The 21,197-nt window shown below is 37.0% G+C and overlaps 1 protein-coding gene across 2 annotated transcripts in view; it reads left to right on the top strand.

Moving 5' to 3' along the window:
- Window positions 1-2,074: 2,074 nt before the first annotated feature.
- The window catches only part of CAAP1 (caspase activity and apoptosis inhibitor 1), a 50,924-nt gene continuing 31,801 nt past the window's right edge, over window positions 2,075-21,197 (top strand). Inside the window, exons 1-4 of one of the 2 annotated variants that reach the window (XM_024754624.1) lie at window positions 2,075-2,463; window positions 6,915-7,115; window positions 7,986-8,070; window positions 8,954-9,029. In XM_024754624.1, the coding sequence (XP_024610392.1) occupies window positions 2,152-2,463; window positions 6,915-7,115; window positions 7,986-8,070; window positions 8,954-9,029 (674 nt within the window). In that variant the 5' untranslated portion in view covers window positions 2,075-2,151. The other variant, XM_024754632.1, reaches the window with a different exon arrangement.

The following is a 21,197-nucleotide window of genomic DNA, read 5'->3' as shown; positions in this document are numbered from 1 at the left end:
CATATGAAACTGTCACCATTCAACCAGTTTTGACTTAGAAAAAAGGCAATTTCGTATGGTTCAACCTAAATAGACAATGGCATCTCACTGACTCTATGACAGCCTGGATGTCATATTCACACCATGAGTCAAAGCCTTTTCCCTGTCCTCATGACCTCATTTAAGCTTAATTACCTCCTTAAACTCCCTACCCCAATATAGTTATATTGGGTTAGTTAGGGTTTCTACATATAAATTTTGGAGGAACATAGTTCAGTTCATAACAAGGTCACAACAATTACATGTTATTGATTTTATGTATTTATTCTGTCTGTGAATATACTGTAATAGTCCCATTCCTTTCAGGCATGAGACTCAATGAGGCCAATATGGAACTCCTGAGGGCACAGTGGGCTTGGCCTCAGCATTGACTTTAGAAGGCAAATATAAGGGTGGAATGGGGAGTGGAGACAGCTATTTTCCCAGACCTGGGATTGCCCCTGCAACCCGGTTTGTTTTAGGCACTTACTAAATAGTTGCTGAGTGACTGAGACAGGTAGGGAATGTGGTCAAAGGGAGGTTTCTTTTTTCAATTGCTTTCTGTCACCTCAATGAAAGTTAGAAAATTACTACCACCCAACTAGTGTTGCCCTATCCTTACCTTTTTCCTTCTGTGGCTAAAGGCCTCAGCTGAGACCACCGAAGCCAAAAGGTGACACATTTTTTTATGTGTTCTTGATCTCTGATTTTAAAACCTGGTTTGTGTTTAGATCCAAAAATCCCACACAGCAGCCCACAAAAGCTAACATTCATAAAACTATGACCCATAATCTATTTTCAAAAACTCACTCGTCTTTTTCTTGTCCCTCATGCACTCTATGCAGGAAATACATAATCTCCGGAAGTACTCCCTAAATTCTCTTCTATTCTTTTCCATTGCTGCCTTCACACACTGCTCCTTTTCTTTTGCATTTCTTGCCTCAAATCCCTTTTAAAAATGGTCTGGGATCTCCTTATTGGTCACCTCCACTCCTAAACTCTTCTTGTTTTCCTCTCCTTCAAAAAACCATGAACTAGTGTGAAACGGCAGTTTATGAGGAAAGAAGGAAGAGAGAAAAGGTAGCAACACTAATATGCCAAGAGTATTTTTTTCCTGCTCCCCTTTCCCCAACATAAAGAATTAATTTACATTTAGCAGTTCGCTATACTTATTCTGGTAGATAAATGGTTAAACAATACCGGACTACTTGATGATGAGGAAACAGTGTTCCAATCAGTGGAAAAGTATTCAACACTGTAAGTCAAGAATCCAAGTTAAAACTACTATTATCATGTGTTAGAACAAATTCTTACAAAGATTTCAGTGTATGCATGACATTCTAAGTTGGTTCAGCCCTTCTTTTTCAAAAGAACTCGATTAAATAGAAGAAAAATAAGATGCTTATATCCTTTGGTCAATTTCTTTTTTTTGAGTACAAAATAATGTAAATTTTTTCTTAAGTTATATATAGCAGCATTTTTCTGACAATGTGCCAAGCTGTCAACAACCTAAGCGCCAGTATTTGAATATTAAATAAATTGAGAAAGAATAAATACAAGCGTCAAGGGCCTTTAGAGTGAAAAGGCATCATACCCAGAGAGCAGTGTTAATGGGGAAAAACAAAGAAGCAGAAGAACCTACTCTTGTACAACTCCCTATAATACATTAAAAAAAAAATCTATCCACGTGATGATGATAATGAGATTTCCCTTAAATTTTCTTTATTGTTGTCATTGTCAACCAAAAACTGAATGACAAATGACACTGGAGAATCAAACAATATACCTTTACCTTACTGTGTATTGTATATAGACAAAGATTGAAAAACAGTATCAATAAGGCAAAGAGTTGTTGTAATGCTCCGCCTTCGGCCCTTTGTAGGGGTATGAAAACAAACAACAAAAAACCACCCACGTTGCTCACCTGCCGCAAACTCAAGCCTACCTCCTCGGCTGGCGGAGGCAGCGCTATTGGCCCCGGCCCCGGCTCCAGAAACGCCTCCTGACGTAAGCGATGCGGCCGGAAGTGACGCCAAAGCTGCGACGCCCCGTGCGCGCTGCTAGCTGCTGCGGCAGGGTTTCGGTCGATCCAGAAGCGGCGGGCTTTCGCCGGATGGTTGCAGCAGAGGGATCATGACGGGGAAGAAGTCTTCCCGGGAGAAGCGGCGCAAACGAAGCGGTCAAGAGGCGGCGGCGGCGGCGGCGCTCGCGGCGCCGGACCCGGTTCCCGCCGTCGCCAGCGGCGGCAGTGGAAGCACCAGCGGTTGCGGGAGCGCCAGCGGCTGCGGGAGCGTCACCTGCTGCGGGAACACCAGCTTGAGTGGAAGTGTCACTGGCGGTGGGAGCTGCGGCAGCTGCTGGGGTGGGGGCAGCGTGGAGCGCAATGAGCGCCGTAAGCGGAGGAGCACTGACTCATCTGCCAGCGTCTCCGGCTCCTTGCAGCAGGTGCGTGCGTGCTCTTCTCGCCTCTTCTCGAAGCGGCTGCGTTTCCGGAAGAAGGTGGGCTAGGAGCGGAATGTGGCAGCGGGATGCGGAGCCGGAGGTATCTTATGTTAGCGCTGCGATCCTAAGGGGTCCCGTGTTTGAAGTTCACGTTCCTAAGTTCCCTTGAACCCCACACTCGCACGTCTCGAACTTAAAGTTTTCGATTTACCGATCGTCTGACTCATACTGATTTTGGCTTCTTCCACTCCTGTGGTCTCCTCAGTCTCCTTGAAAAGTATGGGTCAGGAACTACCCTTCAGTGCCCTTGCGAGCCGCGCTTTATTTCTCTCTTCCTCCACGTTACAAGATGAGAAAATTGAGGCTCAAAGAGGTTAAGGAAGTCTACCCACAGTCACAGTTTGTTAATAACGCCTACATTCGAATGCAATATCTGATTATAAAAGCCATGTTCTTTATGCTCCATCGACCTAGCAAGATATTAACGTTTTTTTTTAAAAAGTTTGCTTACATTATAAAACAAATGCATGAATACATACTTTAAATGTATACAACACAGAAATGAAAGGAAAATCATGGAAGCCTCTATGCTTCCCCATTAATAGTTTGATATGCAGCCTCTTTATTAACTCTTGTCAGCCCTGATAATTTTTTTAAATTTTTTTTTAATTTTTATTTTTTATTGGAGTATAGTTGATTTACAGTGTTGTGTTAGTTTCAGGTGTACAGCAAAGTGCTTCAGTTATACATGTACATATATCTATTCTTTTTCAGCCCTGATATTTCTTATTTTTTGTTCTTTTCAAAATTTTATTTACTTATTTTTGGCTGCGTTGGGTCTTTGTTGCTGCGCACAGGCTTTCTCTAGTTGCAGTGAGTGGGGGCTGCTCTTCATTGCGGTGCGCGGGCCTCTTTTTGCAGTGGCTTCTCTTGTGGAGCACGGGCTCTAGGTGCACGGGCTTCAGTAGTTGTGGCTCACGGGCTCTAGAGCGCAGGCTCAGTAGTTGTGGCGCACGGGCTAAGTTGCTCTGCGGCATGTGGGATGTGGAATCTTCCCGGACCAGGGCTTGAACCCACGTCCCCTGCATTGGCAGGCGGATTCTTAACCACTGCGCCACCAAGGAAGTCCTTTTCTTTTCTTTTCAATCTAAGGCTTTTAGTATAGTGTTGAACGCAAGCGTTCATAGTAGGCATTCTTTTCCCATTTTTTTTTGTAGTGGAAACATTTCTAATTTTACACCAGTAAGTGTATTTGCCATAGGTTCTGAAAGATACCTTTGATCAAGTTAAGGACATTTTCTTTAATTCGTGGTTTTCTGAGGGTTGTAGAGTTCTATCAGATGTCTTTAGGGCATTCTGTTGAGGTGATCAGTAGTTTTCATTCTTAACCTGATTATGTAATTTTATTGATAAGTTAACTTATATTGAATTGTCCTCAGCATTCTTGGGATAAATACTATTAGATTTGTTGATTTGGTTGTTGTACTCGGCAGAAATTCAGTATTTTTACTTTTGTGCCTATGTTCTTAAGTTAAATCAGCTTATTGTTTTTATTTTTGTAGTTAACCTGTCTTGTTTTGGTATCAGGGTTATGGTAGCCTTATGGATTGAGTTGGGAAAGCTTTGCATTTTTTTTGGTGTGTTCCAGAGTAGTTTATATCTTTTTCTCAAAGATATGTCGGAACTTGACTGTTGAACCATACAGCTGTCGGGGTCTGGTGGATTTTTCTAGGGGTGTTTTTTTTTCTCTTAACTGCCATCTATTTTTCCCCAAATTCTTCAATAGTTATAGATCTATGCATTTTTCCACCCCTTTTAGATTCAGTTTTGGATATCACCATTCTTATCTTAAATAGTTTCCATGTCTTTTGTACTCTTTATTATTATGGGGAGACCAATAATAAGGATTCTATAAGCATTTGCATACAGAACTAAACTGTACTTCTCATGAGAAGTAACTGTAGTTGTAAAAAAAAAAAGAAGTCATTATATATTAGGCATGTAGAGAACATCGCAAAATTCCAACAGTGCCATAATATTTGTTGTGTATTGCATTCCCTATTGTTGTTAACAGCTTTATAGAGATATAATTCACATACCGTACAATTCACTAATTTCAAGTATACAGTTCACTGGTTTTTGAGTATATTCACAGAGTGGTGCAACCATCACTGTAGTTAATTTTAAAATATTTTCATCATCCCCAGAAGAAACCCTATATGCAATTTTTAGCTGTCATCCCTGCTAGCCCTACACCCATACACCCATTCTATCCCTAGGCAATCACTAATCTACTTTCTATCTCTATAGATTTTTTTCTTTTGGCTGCGTTGGGTCTTCATTGCTGTGCGCGGGCTTTCTCCAGTTGTGGCAAGCGGGGCTATTCTTTGTTGCGATGTGTGGGCGTCTCATTGTGGTGGCTTCTCTTGTTGCGGAGCATGGGCTCTATGGTGTGCCGGCTTCAGTAGTTGTGGCACGCGGTTCTAGAGCGCAGGATCAGTAGTTGTGGCACACGGGCTTAGTTGCTCTGCGGCATCTTCCCAGACCAGGGCTCGAACCCGTGTCCCCTGCATTGGCAGGCGGGTTCTTAACCACTGAGCCACTAGGGAAGTCCCCTCTATAGACTTATAAATTTCCCTGTGCTGGGCATTTTATGTGAATAGAATCATATGTGATCTTTTGTGTCTGGCTTCTCTCACCTAGCATATTTGTTTTTCAGAGTCTGCCCATGTTTTAACACATATCAGTACTTCATTTCTTTTTGTAGCTGAATAATATTTCATTGTGTGGCTAATACCACATTTAAGTTTTTAATTTGTCAATTGATATAGACATTTGGATTGTTTCCAACTTTTGGCTATTATGCATAATGCTGCTATGAGCATTTGTGTACAAGTTTCTGTGCGGACATTATGGTTACATTTCTTTTGGATATATATCCAGGAATGAAATTTCTGCATCATATGGCAACTTTATAAGGAACTACAAACCATTTTCCAAACCAGCTGCACTATTTTATATTCCTACTAGCACTGTATGGGAGTCCAGTTCCTTTACATCCTTGCTAACACCTGAATTGCTTTGTGAGCCATTAGAACAAGAGCTAACCTTTGCTTTTTTTAGTGTAATTATCATAGTGTTCTTTAAAATTAGCCTGTTTTTAAACTGCATTTTAAACAATTGCGTTAGAAAGTATAAAAAGGAAACCTACTTGAATAATATAGTTAGGAATTTTCCTGAGGAAATGACTTTTAAATTGATACCTGAGTTTGTTGATCTTGGGAGTATAGAGAGATGGGGAAGTGGGGAAGAAAGACTCTCCTAGACAGAAGAACAGTGTGTACAAAAGCCCTGCCTGTATGAAATGAAGGGAGAACACCTTATGTTTGAGTAGTTCAGACAAGGTCGTTGTGTTTGGAACACAATGAGCAGAAGGACCTAATAGGCTATATTACCCTAAGAACAGTGGGAAGTCATTGACAGCTTATATCAGGAAATAGGGAGGATGAGTATATGAGCATTTTATAAAATCCATTTTGGTGTCAGTATACAAAACAGATTGGCAAGACCTCAGATTAGATGTAGGGAGTCCAGTTAAGTGCTACTGAGGTAATCTAGGCAAAAAGAGGATGGTACCTTGGATCAGGATTATGGCAGTAGATTTGGAGAGACTGGATAGATTTGGGAGATAGGAGGTAAAATTGATTGAAATGTCTTAAATTACTTGCCTGCTTTGAATATCATTAGATATATAACAGTTTTTAAAATGATAGAGACTTCCCTGGTGGCCCAGTGGCTGAGAATCCATTTTCCAATGCAGGGGACGCGGGTTCAATCCCTGGTTAGGGAACCAAGATCCCACACGCCGCGGGGCAACTAAGCCTGCACGCTGCAACTACTGAGCCCATGCGCCTCAACTAGAGAGCCTGAGCCTGTGTGCTGCAACTAAGACCCAATGCCACCAAAAATAAATAAATAAATATTTTTTAAAAAGAAATCTTTATTTTAAAAAATGACAGTAGCTTTTGGTAAGCAATGATACTTTATTATATAATACTTGTGGTTTATAACTTTTTGCTGCTATCCCATTTCTTTTTATGAATTAAGAAGAATGACAATGCATACATAAAATTCTTGGGTGAATTGTCTACTGGAGGAATATCGTATTCCACAAGTATAAAATTGTAGGAAATCATTCAGTATTGAGTATATTTTCATTTGTGTGTCCTAGGATATTATCTCTTCACTTTTTCTCAATTTATTGATAATTACAGAGTGGAGAGTAACTTCAAAGAATACTGAGCAATTAAATAATCTTTCCTATGGTTTTAAATAAATAATTTGTGCAAAAAAAGAATTTGGAAATGTTTAATGAAGATTTTATTAAATGAAAATGTATAACATTATAGACATATTTCTGTTGTTTAATGGTTCTTTATCTCTTTTAATTTTAGGAAGCCAAATATCTTTTGCCAACTCTGGAAAAAGAGTTATTCTTGGCAGAGCACAGTGACCTTGAAGAAGGTGGATTAGACCTGACTGTGGCATTAAAACCAGTTAGTTTCTATATATCAGACAAAAAAGAAATGCTTCAGCAGTGTTTCTGTATCATAGGAGAGAAGAAGTTACAGAAGATGCTTCCTGATGTGTTAAAGGTACTTCATTACATACATTATCAGGCTATCCACATATACAGAATATACAAACACTTTTTTTATAGCAGTCATTTTACTTAATGGAAATTATAATCGGATGTTTTCAACTAATATGAGCTACTTCAAAAAGATATAAAGAAGGGATTTTGTAGAACCGTAAATGGCTTTATATATTTAAAAATTTGCCAGGAAGAAATAGGGTACTTTACTATATTTAGGTAAGGAATTTTTTGACCTTCTGGAAATTATTCTATTAAATACAGGCAGTTTAAGTAACTAAGTTAGAGGTATACTGATTCTTTCTGGTGCTTTAAGAAGTAGTGTAAAAAAAAAAAAAAAAAAGAAGTAGTGTACTGTTGTGTAACAGTATGCAATGATAGTTGGTAATAGCCTATATTTCATTAAATTCATAAATGTTTTCATATATTTATCTCTGAAAATTATTCAGGGAAATACATGGTATTCTAATTTTACAGATGTGGAAAAAAAGCCATGGACAAGTTAAGCCCAACATCATATATATTTAAGATGTATGGAGCTAGGACTTGAATATTTAAGCCTTTAGAGGTATTACCTAACATAAGTAGGCTGCTATTAAGAATATCTGGGCACCTACTTATTCTTCAGTTTGTTCTTTCATAATAAACATGACTTTTTATATCCAAATCAAAACTCTATAAATTATAATATTTACATGTTAACTGGCAGGTCTTCACATTTCATCCCAGAAAAAAATTTATGTGGCTTTTAATTTGTTTTACTGTAGGATTTTGCTTAGCAGACTTTTTTTTTTTAAATAGTTGCTGTTTTCTAGTTTATATTGGTGCTTTGTTATATAAATGCATTTTTTTAAAATGTCATTTTCTTTAGAACTGTTCAATAGAAGAAATTAAAAAGCTGTGCCAGGAACAGTTAGAGCTCCTGTCTGAAAAAAAAATCTTGAAGATTCTTGAGGGTAAGGATGTGTATTTCTACCTTCTGGTAACTTAGTGGTTAATACTATACTTAGCATAAATCCTGAGGCATTCTTTTTTTTTTTTAACTGTTACTTTAATTTTATTATTGGGTAATCACTGAGTATTTTTACTTCTGTTTGTACAGAAATATAGTTTACATATCAGAATAGCATCTCAGGAATGGACTTTTTGATATATGTATGGTTTCTCCAAATCAGTTGTGTAGGTAAGAGCATCAAGTTTGTGCACAATAAAAGAATGAAATAAAAAATGTTTATCCAGAATACTATAAAAAGTTACTTATTGAGAAGGCAAAGCCTTCGCTTAAAATATTTAAAAATTTTCTGCTTTATATTCTTACTGCTTTTAATTATCTGTTGAATACCATTTCTGCTCTGATAAGACCCAAATGCAGAGTTAGAAGAATCGCCAACATTTATCTGTCTGCCTGAACTAAGACTCTTCTTTGTACATATTACCTGTAGAATTTTGGATTTTAAAACTTTTCTTTTTGGACTCTACAAGGATATTAGCATTAGCATTACAAGAGAAGGAACAAAAAAATGGAGAATTTCAATTTCCAGAGATAACATCTTTTTTAAATTTAAAATGGTGATAGATGTATACATGTGTGTATAGTTTGTAAGTATTATATGTACACACCTTCTTGCTTATATATATTTTCTACATTTATAAAATAGATCAAGGGAAGGCAATGACAAATACCTAATAAGGCATTTTAAATATAAGCAATTAAAAATGTCATCTTTCAGCAGCTCTCAAGTTATTTAATCGTCACTTTATACATGACACTTTCTGTATAATGATTAAATCACTGACATTTTATGAGCATGCTTCAATTTTTTTTATGTCATTCATAAGGTGACAGTGGTATGGACTCTGATGTGGAAGAAGAGGCAGATGATGGCTCTAAGATGGGATCTGATTTAGTTAGTCAGTAAGTTAAAAACTTTCATTTTTATTTCAGAATTTCTTTGTTATCCCTTTGGTGATTTCTTACCTCAAGAATGTGATTGTTTTTCTGTGTTATGTTTATATAAAGTGATTCAACAATGTTGGATTGATCTTTTTACTTGTAATGATTAGTCCTTTTGGTATATATGAGAATGAAGTTAATTGCTTTCAGGATTAAGATGATTTTCTTAAACTACTGCTCAGATATAGAACTGCAACAATGCCAACCTCAAGCAGAATCACATTTCTCATTTGGAATTTGAATATATGTATCACTAGTGATCCCACTATTTATTAAGTATTATACTTACTCTACCAAACATTATGTTAGTATTTTAGAAGACTTTATCTCGCTGAATATCTTCTACATACCTATTAATGTTTGGTGATAATAGCTGCTTTTCATAGCTGAGATAGTAAGGTGGTTCACTTTATACAGGTACATATAATTTGATTACTGTGATGATGAAAAATACCTGATGTTTTGGGATGCTGACTAATCAAGAAGCAACATGCTAATTTCTTTTTCTAGATTATTCTGCTCTGCCATGGGCTCATCAAACTTTCACCCACTGATTTTATCATCTATTGATGATTTTTGACTAAAACAAATTTTTTTTTGGTAGTTGCCAAAGACTGACTTGTATCTCTGTTTGCAGACTTTGGCTATAGGCAGGAGCACAAATAAAAACAGATAACCAGAGGCAGTAGCATAAATAAGTAGCACAGATTTAACCTGAAACCTTGAGTATATTTTCATTTCTAATACAATGCTATTGGGTAAGTATCACTGAAAAAAGATAATTTAATTTCATGTTATAACTGTAGAGGGCATCAAATAATCTACTTATACTGAAGCACTGAAGAAATCGTTGTATCTTGGTTACCTCATAATCAGTAGATTTTTGGTCATCACATACGTCTTGCCTAGGAGTGTCACAGGATGATTTATACTTACCCACAGAGTAGAAAATGTACACATTTCTAAAAAGTCTTGCTATTGATTTTCCGTCAAAATACTTAGGTTTTTTTTTTTTTTTTTTATAAATTTATTTATTTATTTTTGGCAGTGTTGGGTCGTCGTTTCTGTGCGAGGGCTTTCTCTAGTTGCGGCGAGCGGGGTTCACTCTTTATCGCGGTGCGCGGTGCGTGGGCCTTTCACTGTCTCGGCCTCTCTTGTTGCGGAGCACAGGCTCCAGACGTGCAGGCTCAGTAGTTGTGGCTCACGGGCCCAGTTGCTCCGCGGCATGTGGGATCTTCCCAGACCAGGGCTCGAACCCGTGTTCCCTGCATTGGCAGGCAGGTTCTCAACCACGAGCGCCACCAGGGAAGCCCCAAAATACTTAGCTTTAAATTGTCTATGTAGTATGCTAATCTAGTTCAGATAGTTTAACCATTTACAAGGCTTGTCACTTTTTAGTACTTTTTAGTTTCTTTTTTTAATTTTTATTTATTTATTTATTCATTTATTTTTGGCTGCATTGGGTCTTTGTTGCTGTGCACAAGCTTTCTCTAGATGCAGTGAGCAGGGGCTACTCTTTGTTGCGGTGTGTGGGCTTCTCTTTGCAGTGGCTTCTGTTGTTGTAGAGCAGGGGCTCTAGGCGCACGGGCTTCAGTAGATGTGGCACATGGGCTCAGTAGTTGTGGCTCGCGGGCTCTAGAGCGCAGGCTCAGTAGTTGTGGCGCATGACGGGCTTAATTGCTCTGCAGCATGTGGGATCTTCCTGGATCAGGGATCAAACCCATGTCCCCTGCATTGGCAGGCAGATTCTTAACCACTGCGTCACCAGGGAAGTCCTTAGTTTCTTAAATTATCTAAATTAACCGTCTTGCTTCTTGATGTTTCTTACAGAGCATCAACTTCTGCTTGATTACATTTGTTTGCCTTTATTTAAGGCAAATGTTTTGCCTCTTTGTTTGCCTCTGCTTATTTTTCCCAGTTTTTGAGGTGTCAAGTTTAAGTCCATTATTGTTCACACTTGAACATTAATGCTACCTTTTCTACTGTTAGAAGCCATTTGATGGATAGCCAATCAGATTAGAAAGTTAATTCCCTTAAAAAAAAATTACAACAAAATACAGTATTTGACTTCTGAACTTTTCTAATGAAAAAAATGGTGATTAGATTCAAAGTGACTATTGCAAAGAACCCACTTTTACAGTGTTACTGTAAGACAGATCATGTTAGCTTTTAAATGCTGCAATGAGCAGGTTAAGCAATCACAAATATTATCCAGAACTGTCATATAGCCACTTGTGGATCTGATAAGTGCCAGATCATTGGGATTCTTTTGAGTTATTTGAGAATATAGGCTTTAAAAAAAAAGCTACAAGATGCCAAATAAATAATAATACTAAGCTAGAAGATGCCAAATAAGCTAAAGATGCCAGATAAATAATAATATTAAAGCTAACACTTACTGAGCCAGTAAGTGTTGTATGCCAGACACTGTTCTAATCACTTTATATGCCTTCATTCACTCATTGGGTTTGTACAACAACCTTGTGAGGTAGGTGGTATTAGCATCATCATTTTACAGATGGAAAGATAAGGCCCAGAAAGATTTGTGTGCCTGAGGTCACACAAATGAACGTGGAAGTAGGAGGAATGTTAGTTCTGAAGAGATTATATAAGCATTCATGTTAATGGACCTGGCTTTAAGACACTTAACCTTCCCTAAAATCACTTTATACATTTGTAAAATGTAGGTAATCCTTGCTTCAATAGGATTATTGGGCTTAAATGAGCTAATGTGACTTGTTATTGTTTACTATTTTATTATTAATAATCTTAGTTATGAATGGGGAGATATACTGCAGTGTGAAACAATGAAGGTGGGACAGGGAGTTAATGTGAGAAGATGCTGGCTTTAGTGCATGTTCCTGACATTTGCTATGTGCTTTGTGCTTAAAGGGACAATTCAGTCCTGTTAATCTCTAGAAGAGAACTGAACCTGGTGGACAGACTTATAAAAACCTCGTTCCAGTGCTTCAACAGAGGGCTAAGTTAGTTAACATGTTTGGTCCTTGGTGCTGAAAATTTCCATGTTTTTTATTACCTGCTGTTTTTTTACTCTCTAATAAATAACAGTAGTCTGAGCTGTCCAGATGCTGAGGGAACAGTTACGAGTAGGCAGAGACCAATGAAAGGAATTCAGTAATTTGAGAGAGGAAAATGAAGCTGAATAAGTTGAATAGGTAGCTTCTGTGGAACACAGAATTAATAGACTATAGGAAAGAAAACTTTAACAAAATAATGAAAACTCTCAAAGAAGTACAATTAGAGCACAAGTGTAGTTTTTTTTTAAAATAAATTTATTTATTTATCTTTTTATCTTTGGCTGCGTTGGGTCTTTGTTGCTGCACACAGGCTCTCTCTAGTTGCAGCGAGTGGGGGCTGGTGGCTTCTCTTGTTGCAGAGCATGGGCTCCAGGTGTGCGGGCTTCATTAGTTGTGGCACGTGGGCTCAGTAGTTGTGGCTTGGGCTCTAGAGCACAGGCTCATTAGTTGTGTCACGTGGGCTCAGTAGTTGTGGCTAGTGGGCTCTAGAGCACAGGCTCAGTAGTTGTGGCATGCAGGCTTAGTTGTTCCGCGGCATGTGGGATCTTCCCGGACCGGGGCTCGAACCTGTGTCCCCTGCATTGTCAGGTGGACTCTTAGCCACTGTGCCACCAGAAAAGTCCCCACAAATGTAGTTTTAGGAACTAAAAATAAATTCTGAATTCCTAAACTTAGTAGACAAACTGATAAAGAGGTTAGCTATGACTGGGGGCTACATCATTTTCCTAAGAAATCAGGTTGAATAAATAAATACAGAATAATAAAAACCACACACAAAAAGTATAAATCCTTATGTTTAACTCATGGCTACCTGGAAGACAATTTTAGACCTATCCTGAACATACGAGAAATTATAGAAAGAGAAACAAATAGCTAGAAAAGTATTGAAGAAATGATAGAATTAAAATTTTTGATTTAAAGACTTAATACTGTAAGGGCAAGGATAACGAGAAAACACCTGGTTATGGGCTGAATTATGTCCCTTCAAAATTCATATGTGAAAATCCCTAACCCCTACCACCTCTGAATGTAATCTCATTTGGAGATAAGGTCTTTAAAGAGGTAAATGGGACTTCCCTGGTGGTTCAGTGGTAAAGAATCCACCTTACAATTCAGGGGATGTGGGTTCAGTCCCTGGTCAGGGAACTAGGATTCCACATGCCGTGGGGCAGCTAAGCCCATGCACCACAACTACTGAGCTTGCACGCCTCAACTAGAGCCCACGTGCCTCAGACTACAGAGCCCATGTGCCCTAGAGCCTGTGCACCACAGCTAGAGAAGAGAAAACCTGCACACAACTAGAGAGAAGCCCACGCACTGCAACGAAGAGCCCGAGTGCTGCAACTAAGACCTGACGCAGCCAAAAATAAAAATAAAATAAATAAACAAAACAAATAAATAATACATATTTAATATATAAATAATAATAAAAATAAATTTATTATATATTTATATATATTAAATAAATAATAATAAATCTTTTTTAAAAAAAGAGGTGATTAAGTTAATCCAATCTGATTGGTGTCCTTATAAGAAAAGAAAATTTGAGTACACTGAAAGACTCCAGGGCTGGGCACACACAGAGAAGAGCCATGTGAGGACACAGCCAGAAGGCAGCCATCTGCAAGCCTCAGAAGAAACCAAACCTGCAGACATCTTGATCTTTGACTTCTAGCTTGCGGAACTGTGAGAAACACATTTTTGTCATTTAAGCCAGCCAGCCTTTGGTATTTTGTTATGGCAGCTTTAACAAACAAATACAAACTTACATGTACGTGTGTGTGTATATATTTCCCAGTGAAATTTTTTTCCCCAAACATTTTATTTTGGAAAACTTCAAACTTATATAAAAGTTGAAAGAATGATGTAATGAACATCCATATACCCTCTACCTAGATTCAGCAACATTAACATCTTGCCATTTTTGCTTTTGCTCTCTCCTTATATTTATCCTTTTTCCCCAAGAGCCATTTGTATTAGGCTGCTAGAGCTGCCATAGCAGAATACCACAGACTGCCTGGCTTAAACAACAGAAATTTATTTTCTCACAGTTCTGGAGGCTGAAAGTCCAGATCAGGGTACTGGCAGGGTTGTTTTCTCTGAGGCCTCTCTCCTTGGCTTGCAGATGGCCACCCTCTTGCTGCCTTTTCACTTGGTTGTCTTTCTCTGTGTGTGTCCCCCTGGTGTCTCTCCCTGTGTCTTAATCTCCCCTTATAAGGACACTAGTCAGATTGGATTAGCACCTACCATAATGGCCTTATTTTAAGTTAATTAGCTTTATAAAGGCCCTATCTCCAAAACAGTCAACATTCTTAGGCACTGGGGTTAGGGTTTCACATATGAATTCTTTGTGGGGAAACAGTTCGGCTCATAACCTATTAAAAAATAAGTTACAGATGTCATAACATTTCATGCTTAAACAATTAAGTGTGCACTTCCTAAAAATAAGGAGAGTTTTACAGCCACAATGCCATCATCACTTTTCAGAAATAAACAGTAATTCAAATAATATCATCTAATATATTACCCATGTAAAATTCCCCCAATTACTAAAAAAAATTTATAGTTTACTTATTTATTTTAATTAATTAATTGATTGATTCTGATCCAGGATCCAGTTGGAATTCATGTGTTCTGTTTGATTGTTAGTATTTCAAAGCTAAATTTAAAGAGAAGATTTAGATATGAGAGAGAAAAGCTTAATGACTAGCCCAGGAACTTAGTTCACATCTTAAAGGAATTTTTAAAATAACAAAATAAACCAAAAGAAAGTTGGAAAAATGAAACAACAAAGGTAAACATTAAAACTAAGAAACAGAAAACAAAAGGATAATTTAAATTTATTAACTTGATTTTTGTAAAGACAAGAAAATAAGATAAACTCTTCTTCGGTCTGATTAAGGAAATAGGTAGAGAGCAATTAAAATTGAGATTAGTGAGAAAAGAGGAGACAGAATCATAGGCATGTATGAGTTTAAAAGAATAATGAGAATCCACATGCAGCATTGTATAAACAAACTTGAAGCGAGCAAATGTATGGTATTCTATCAAAATACAAATTAACCAAATTAACTTCTCCCAAAAGTGGAAAACTTGAAGAGATTAACAAAGAAGAAATTAGAAAGGTGAATAGAGATCTGTTGAAAAAGACAAGGTGAATTCACAACTGAATTATTATTTGCATGATGTAATGTATTTAATGTGTTTACAGCTAACAAAACATTCAATAATGCATGCCATCTGTTACTATTTTCAAACAGATTACACCTGTGTTATTTAAATTAGTCCAAGCCCGATGAAAAGATCTTCAGTTTACTTTATGATTTCTGCATAGCTTTAATATCCCAAATTTCATAAATAGTGCCCAAAAAGTGTTCAGGGGATTATAGGCCTTCTCACTTGTGAATATAGATGTAAAAATTGTAAGTACAACATTAGCATATCGAATCCAGCAGTGTATCAGTGGGTAATTATGCTACTGACCAAGTAGGATTTACTCTAGGAATTTACAGGAGACTTCATTAGAAAGTCTATTAGCATAAGTCATTTCATCAAATTAAAAGAGAAAAATTACATGGTCAGATAAGTAGATGCTAAAAAGGCCTTTGCTAATATTCATCAGTCATTTCTAATATAAGCTGTAGGTAAAAAAGATATAGTAGAAAACTATTCAGATATGACAATGACCATTTGACCAAGCTTAACTACCCACTTGGTGAATTAAAATGACGAATCAGACAGGATCATTCATTTTCAATGTTTCTTGGAGGTTCTAGCAAATGCATTTAGACCAAAAAAACAAAAAACAACCCCGCCCCCCCCCCCACACGCCCGCAACATTGGTGGTAGGGAGTAATTAACTGGTCAAAGGCAGCTAAAAGAGATGGGATGATGGAAGCAGAGATTGGAGTGATGTACTTTGAAGATGGAAAAAGGAGCCACAAGCTAAGGAATGCAGGTGATCTTTCAGAAGCTGGAAAAGACAAGGAAATGGATTCTGCAGAAGAAATGTAGCACTACCTACACCTTGATTCTAGTGTCGTAAGACTAATTTGGGATTTCTGACCTCCAGAACTGTAAGATAATAAATTCACATTGTTTTAAGCCACTAAATTTGTGGTGATTTTTGTTACAGTGGCAATAGAAAACTATGCAAGGTACTTGATTAAAACCTAGACATAAGCCAGAGTTTTAGATTGTTGCCTGTAACCATAGAGATGTTTTGCTCAATTTAAATATTTAAAAAATTTTCAAATAGTTCCAACATTTAAAAATGAAGTGATAACACACCAAAGTTTGGATTTCTGACTTGCTTGAAAATCAGATCAAGCAACCTCTCCTGAGAGGGCAAAAAAAATTTGGAGCTGAGTGTAGGTACTCTCTTTTTGAGTGGCATATATATGTTTCCCTTTGTCACATAGTACTTCATTTGCCTATATGCTTAATGTACAGAATGTCTAGAAAGTGAAACTCTGATTCAAGGGAAAATACAATAAAGGCCAGAGGTTTGCCTTGGAACCAGTTCTGTCAGTTTGTCAGTCTTATCAACTGAGACATACACCTTTACCTTTTTATCCCAATTTTTTTGTTTGTTTTGCGTTAAGCGGACCTCTCACTGCTGTGGCCTCTCCCGTTGCGGAGCAACAGGCTCCGGACGCGCAGGCTCAGCGGCCATGGCTCACGGGCCCAGCCGCTCCGCGGCATGTGGGATCTTCCCAGACCGGGGTACGAACCCGTATCCCCTGCATTGGCAGGGGACTCTCAACCACTGCGCCACCAGGGAAGCCCTATCCCAATTTTGATAAACAAAAAGAATTTTAAATAGGTCTAGATAAAGCAGTCTATGGTATTAAAGACACATGAAAATTTTGATATTTTCTTTTAACGGCAACCTGTGTGCTTTTATTGTGGTGTTTATGGGAAAGGACATAACATTAATAGCTTCTTAGATTATCTAAGAAGCTGTAAAGCGACAACTTTCAGTATGAGGTATATGTATGCGTATGTGTATGTATATGGTATTTAATATGCCCTATGTAAATTAATTTTCTCGTAAACCATTAAAAGTTTGAAAATACAGAAGTACACACAAATGTTTATGCACAAGGGAAAAAAATCTAAATTTATATTTTCAGTTTTATATGATCTCCTCACATTGTTAGCTTTATATTTTTAAGTTATATTTATCTTCTAAGGTCAGCTTTCAAATACATGTTTTTTCCCCCAAGCTCTCTTGATCTCTACTGCTTTTTAAAATTTTGATTGCTTACTCTTACTTACTTTACACTAGTTCTTTTTTACAACCCCAAGGAAAAAGAAAGTAGTAGTTATAAGAAATTTTTGACAGTGTACTACTTTGAAACTTGAAATTAGTGAGTGTTAACTTATAACAATTTTAATCGGAATGAGATGCAGGAACTATGAAGATAGAACATTCGTAGTTTCTAAATACCTTCATTTTTAAAAAGGTGAGGGATGGGTTTGTCTGTCACTTTACTTCACCTTAGGTAAGTAAATGAGCAACTTTTATTGTACTGAGATAGTCTAAAAATTTTAGCATTTACAATTTTGCAGTGTTTTAAAACTTAGATATTGTGACAAGATTTGCACATGTTACAGATTACAAGTTGCTTAACAAGAACAACAATTTTAAGTAAATAAGGTAATATCCCTGGAATCAGAGCGCTGTCTTCATTTGGAAAAGAAGCTTTATTATAGCTAAAGTAACACTAAAAATGAGAACAGGTATTAGCTTGGCCTATAATGTGAGATGATTACACCCTAAAGAATATGTTTGTAATGAAATTTAAGTCTTGAATAGTGCAATAAAATAATCAGGATTGAGTTTTTATATAAAAAGAATAAAAATACAAACACTTTAGGGAAATCTTAACAATGTTTTAGAATTGATTTAATAAATACCTTTATGAATTTTAAATTAATATGCTTTTAGTGAATGATATTGAGGGAGGTGTCAGTGGAAATGAAGTTGTATTTCTCTATGGATAATAAGCAGTGATGAGATAATATCCTAGTTCTAGAAGGCAAAGAAATTTAAAAATCGAGATTCTCAAACTAAGGTATACTGCAAAGTAGGTTCTATAGGAGTGTTCTGGAACTATTGATCCTAGTCACTGCTTCTTAGCAGAGGATGGGCATGTTCTAAATTAGTTATTATCAAATTCTAGTTTTGGGTGATTAACTTTCTGAAAAAGTAAGATACTCCTGAACAGGCCTTAGAGCTTTTAGGTAATACATATAATTTGGACAACAACCCTTATAGTGACATGTGGTAGAACTGTGATGCCATTTGTTAGTTGAATAAAAAGCGTTAGTTTTGTTTTTAGTAAGGGAGAAGCATTCATGTCCTTTTTGATGAGTTATAGCTGTCTTGTGGGTTCAGCTCAGCTGGCATTAGAGTATTGAGTTGGATTTTGTTCCAATTCAGGCAACGCACTCCCTGGATTATGTATGTATAAGTAACTTTCAAAGGGGCAATAGTACTAAGCCAAATGCTGAATTCTCAGTAAGTGTCAATAAAACTAAACTTGTTGGGAATGAAAGAGTCCTTCATAAACTGCTATTATTAAGCTTCAAAGGAATAAAGCATTTGAATAAAATTTACAGTGTTCCGGAGCATTGAATTAATGGGCAGCATAAATCTACAGTACATAATTAAGTAAACATTTTTATCAGTAGATACAAAAATAGGCCTCAGGTAGACCCTAGACCTGGGCTTATTAGGAATAATACCTTCACAAATTGACCTGTGATTGATCTAACTCACATAACCCACTCTGGAATGTATGAGGTGGTTTTGTAACAGTTATTTGTTTGTTTTAACTCTATTATGAAAAATTTCAGTGTACGATGAACGCTTGAATACCTATCACCCACTATGTTTCCTCCCATATTATTTTAAACCCCCTGCTTTCAACTTGATAACTTTGAAGCAGATATTGACCCAGTTCTTTTTAAATATTTAGCAGATAGGCACCTCTAGAATCTTTAGAACATTCCTTGAAATGGGAGGGCCTGAGCTTCTCAGAGGTCTTAGATAGGCTCTTCATTTGAATTGCAACTGTGTTTTCCATTGGGGAATTTTGAGGGTCTTGGGAAGGATTTTCTGGTTTTGTAACTGTCTACACACACAAAAAATCTTTCTTTGTGTTACAGAAAGCTGATTTTTAAACTGTGTCTGTTGTTGTTTTCCCATCAGTCGTTTTAATGCCTCAGCTTGCTGCTCAAGCACTGGATTAGATGCAAGCAGGTAGTTTTCCTTTTTTCTGCTCTTCGCTTATGACTTTTTTAAAACATGTAAGATTTTCTTAATCACTTATCTGATTCTTTGTATTAACTGTCTTTTCCATTTCACTTGAAAAATAAATTCACTGATGTTAAGTGCACTAAACCGGTTGTTAATGATTATTCTTTAATACGCTGGTGCACTTCTCCCACCATTTGAAGATTTTGCTTACCAAGAGTCACTTGTATTTGTTTCCAGTGCAGTTACTGTAGTTTTACAATATAGTTATATGAAAAAACAGGTGAAATATCAGTATAAAAAGATTATTTGATCACGCTGAATGCTTTGGAAAAACTCAAACTGCAGTTGTTCTTAGTTGTGGGATAACAAAAGTAAAAGTTTGGGCAGCACTGTATAAATAAAGAGGGTTATTTTCTGCACTCAGATTTTTGTGCTTTAAATAAGCCAAAAGTAGAGATGTAGTCAATGGCTTGTATGAGTAGGATGAGACTGAACTCTTTTCCATGGATTCATATCAAAGATAAGGCTTCATATCCAAAGGCTGATGAATGAAGATACATTTCTGTTTTATGTTAACCTAAAAAGCTTTTTCTTTTTTAACATCTTTTTCTTTTTCTTTTTCTTTTTTAACATCTTTATTGGAGTATAATTGCTTTACAATGGTGTGTTACTCTCTGCTTTATAACAAACTGAATCAGTTATACATATACATATATCCCCATACCTCTTCTCTTTTGCGGCTCCCTCCCTCCCACCCTCCCTATCCCACCCTTCTAGGTGGTCACAAAGCACTGAGCTTTTCTCCCTGTGCTATGCGGCTGCTTCCCACTAGCTATCTGTTTTACATTTGGCAGTGTATATATGTCCATGCCACTCTCTCACTCTGTCACAACTTAGCGTTCCCCCTCCCCATGTCCTCAAGTCCATTCTGTAATAGGTCTCTGTCTTTATTCCCACCTTGCCCCTAGGTTCTTCATGACCATTTTTTTTCCCCCCTAAGATTCCATATATACGTGTTAGGTTTCTGCATACACGTCTTTTGTCTCCTTAGGTAGGTTTATTCCTAGATATTTTATTCTTTTTGTTGCAATGGTAAATGGGAATGTTTTCTTAATTTCACTTTCAGATTTTTCATCATTAGTGTATAGCTTGTGTTTATTTATGTATTTTCATTTTGGATGATTTGTCCATTGGTGAAAGTGAGGTGTTAAAGTCGCCTACTATGATTGTGTTTCTGTCGATTTCCCCTTTTATGGCTGTTAGTATTTGCCTTATGTATTGAGGTGCTCCTATGTTGGGTGCATAATGTTTACAATTGTTATATCTTCTTCTTGGATCGATCCCTTGATCATTATGTACTGTCCTTCTTTGTCTCTTCTAATAGTCTTTATTTTAAAGTCGATTTTGTCCGATGTGAGAATTGCTATTCCAGCTTTCTTTTGATTTCCATTTGCATGGAATATCTTTTTCCATCCCCTCACTTTCAGTCTGTATGTGTCCCTAGGTCTGAAGTGGGTCTCTTGTAGACAGCATATATACTGGTCTTATTTTTATATCCATTCAGCCAGTCTGTGTCTTTTGGTTGGAGCATTTAATCCATTTACACTCAAGGTAATTATCGATATGTTTGTTCCTATTACCATTTTCTTAATTTAGGTCTTTTCCTTCTCTTGTATTTCTTGCCTAGGGAAGTTCCTTTAGCATTTGTTGTAAAGCTGGTTTGGTGGTGCTGAACTCTCTCAGCTTTTGCTTGTCTGTAAAGATTTTAATTTCTCCCTCAAATCTGAATGAGATCCTTGCTGGGTAGAGTAATCTTGGTTGTAG

This window comes from Neophocaena asiaeorientalis, unplaced genomic scaffold, assembly GCF_003031525.2.
Source record: "Neophocaena asiaeorientalis asiaeorientalis breed wild unplaced genomic scaffold, Neophocaena_asiaeorientalis_V1.1 scaffold379, whole genome shotgun sequence".
Taxonomy (NCBI): domain Eukaryota; kingdom Metazoa; phylum Chordata; class Mammalia; order Artiodactyla; family Phocoenidae; genus Neophocaena; species Neophocaena asiaeorientalis.
This window is presented reverse-complemented; position numbering and strand designations above follow the sequence as displayed.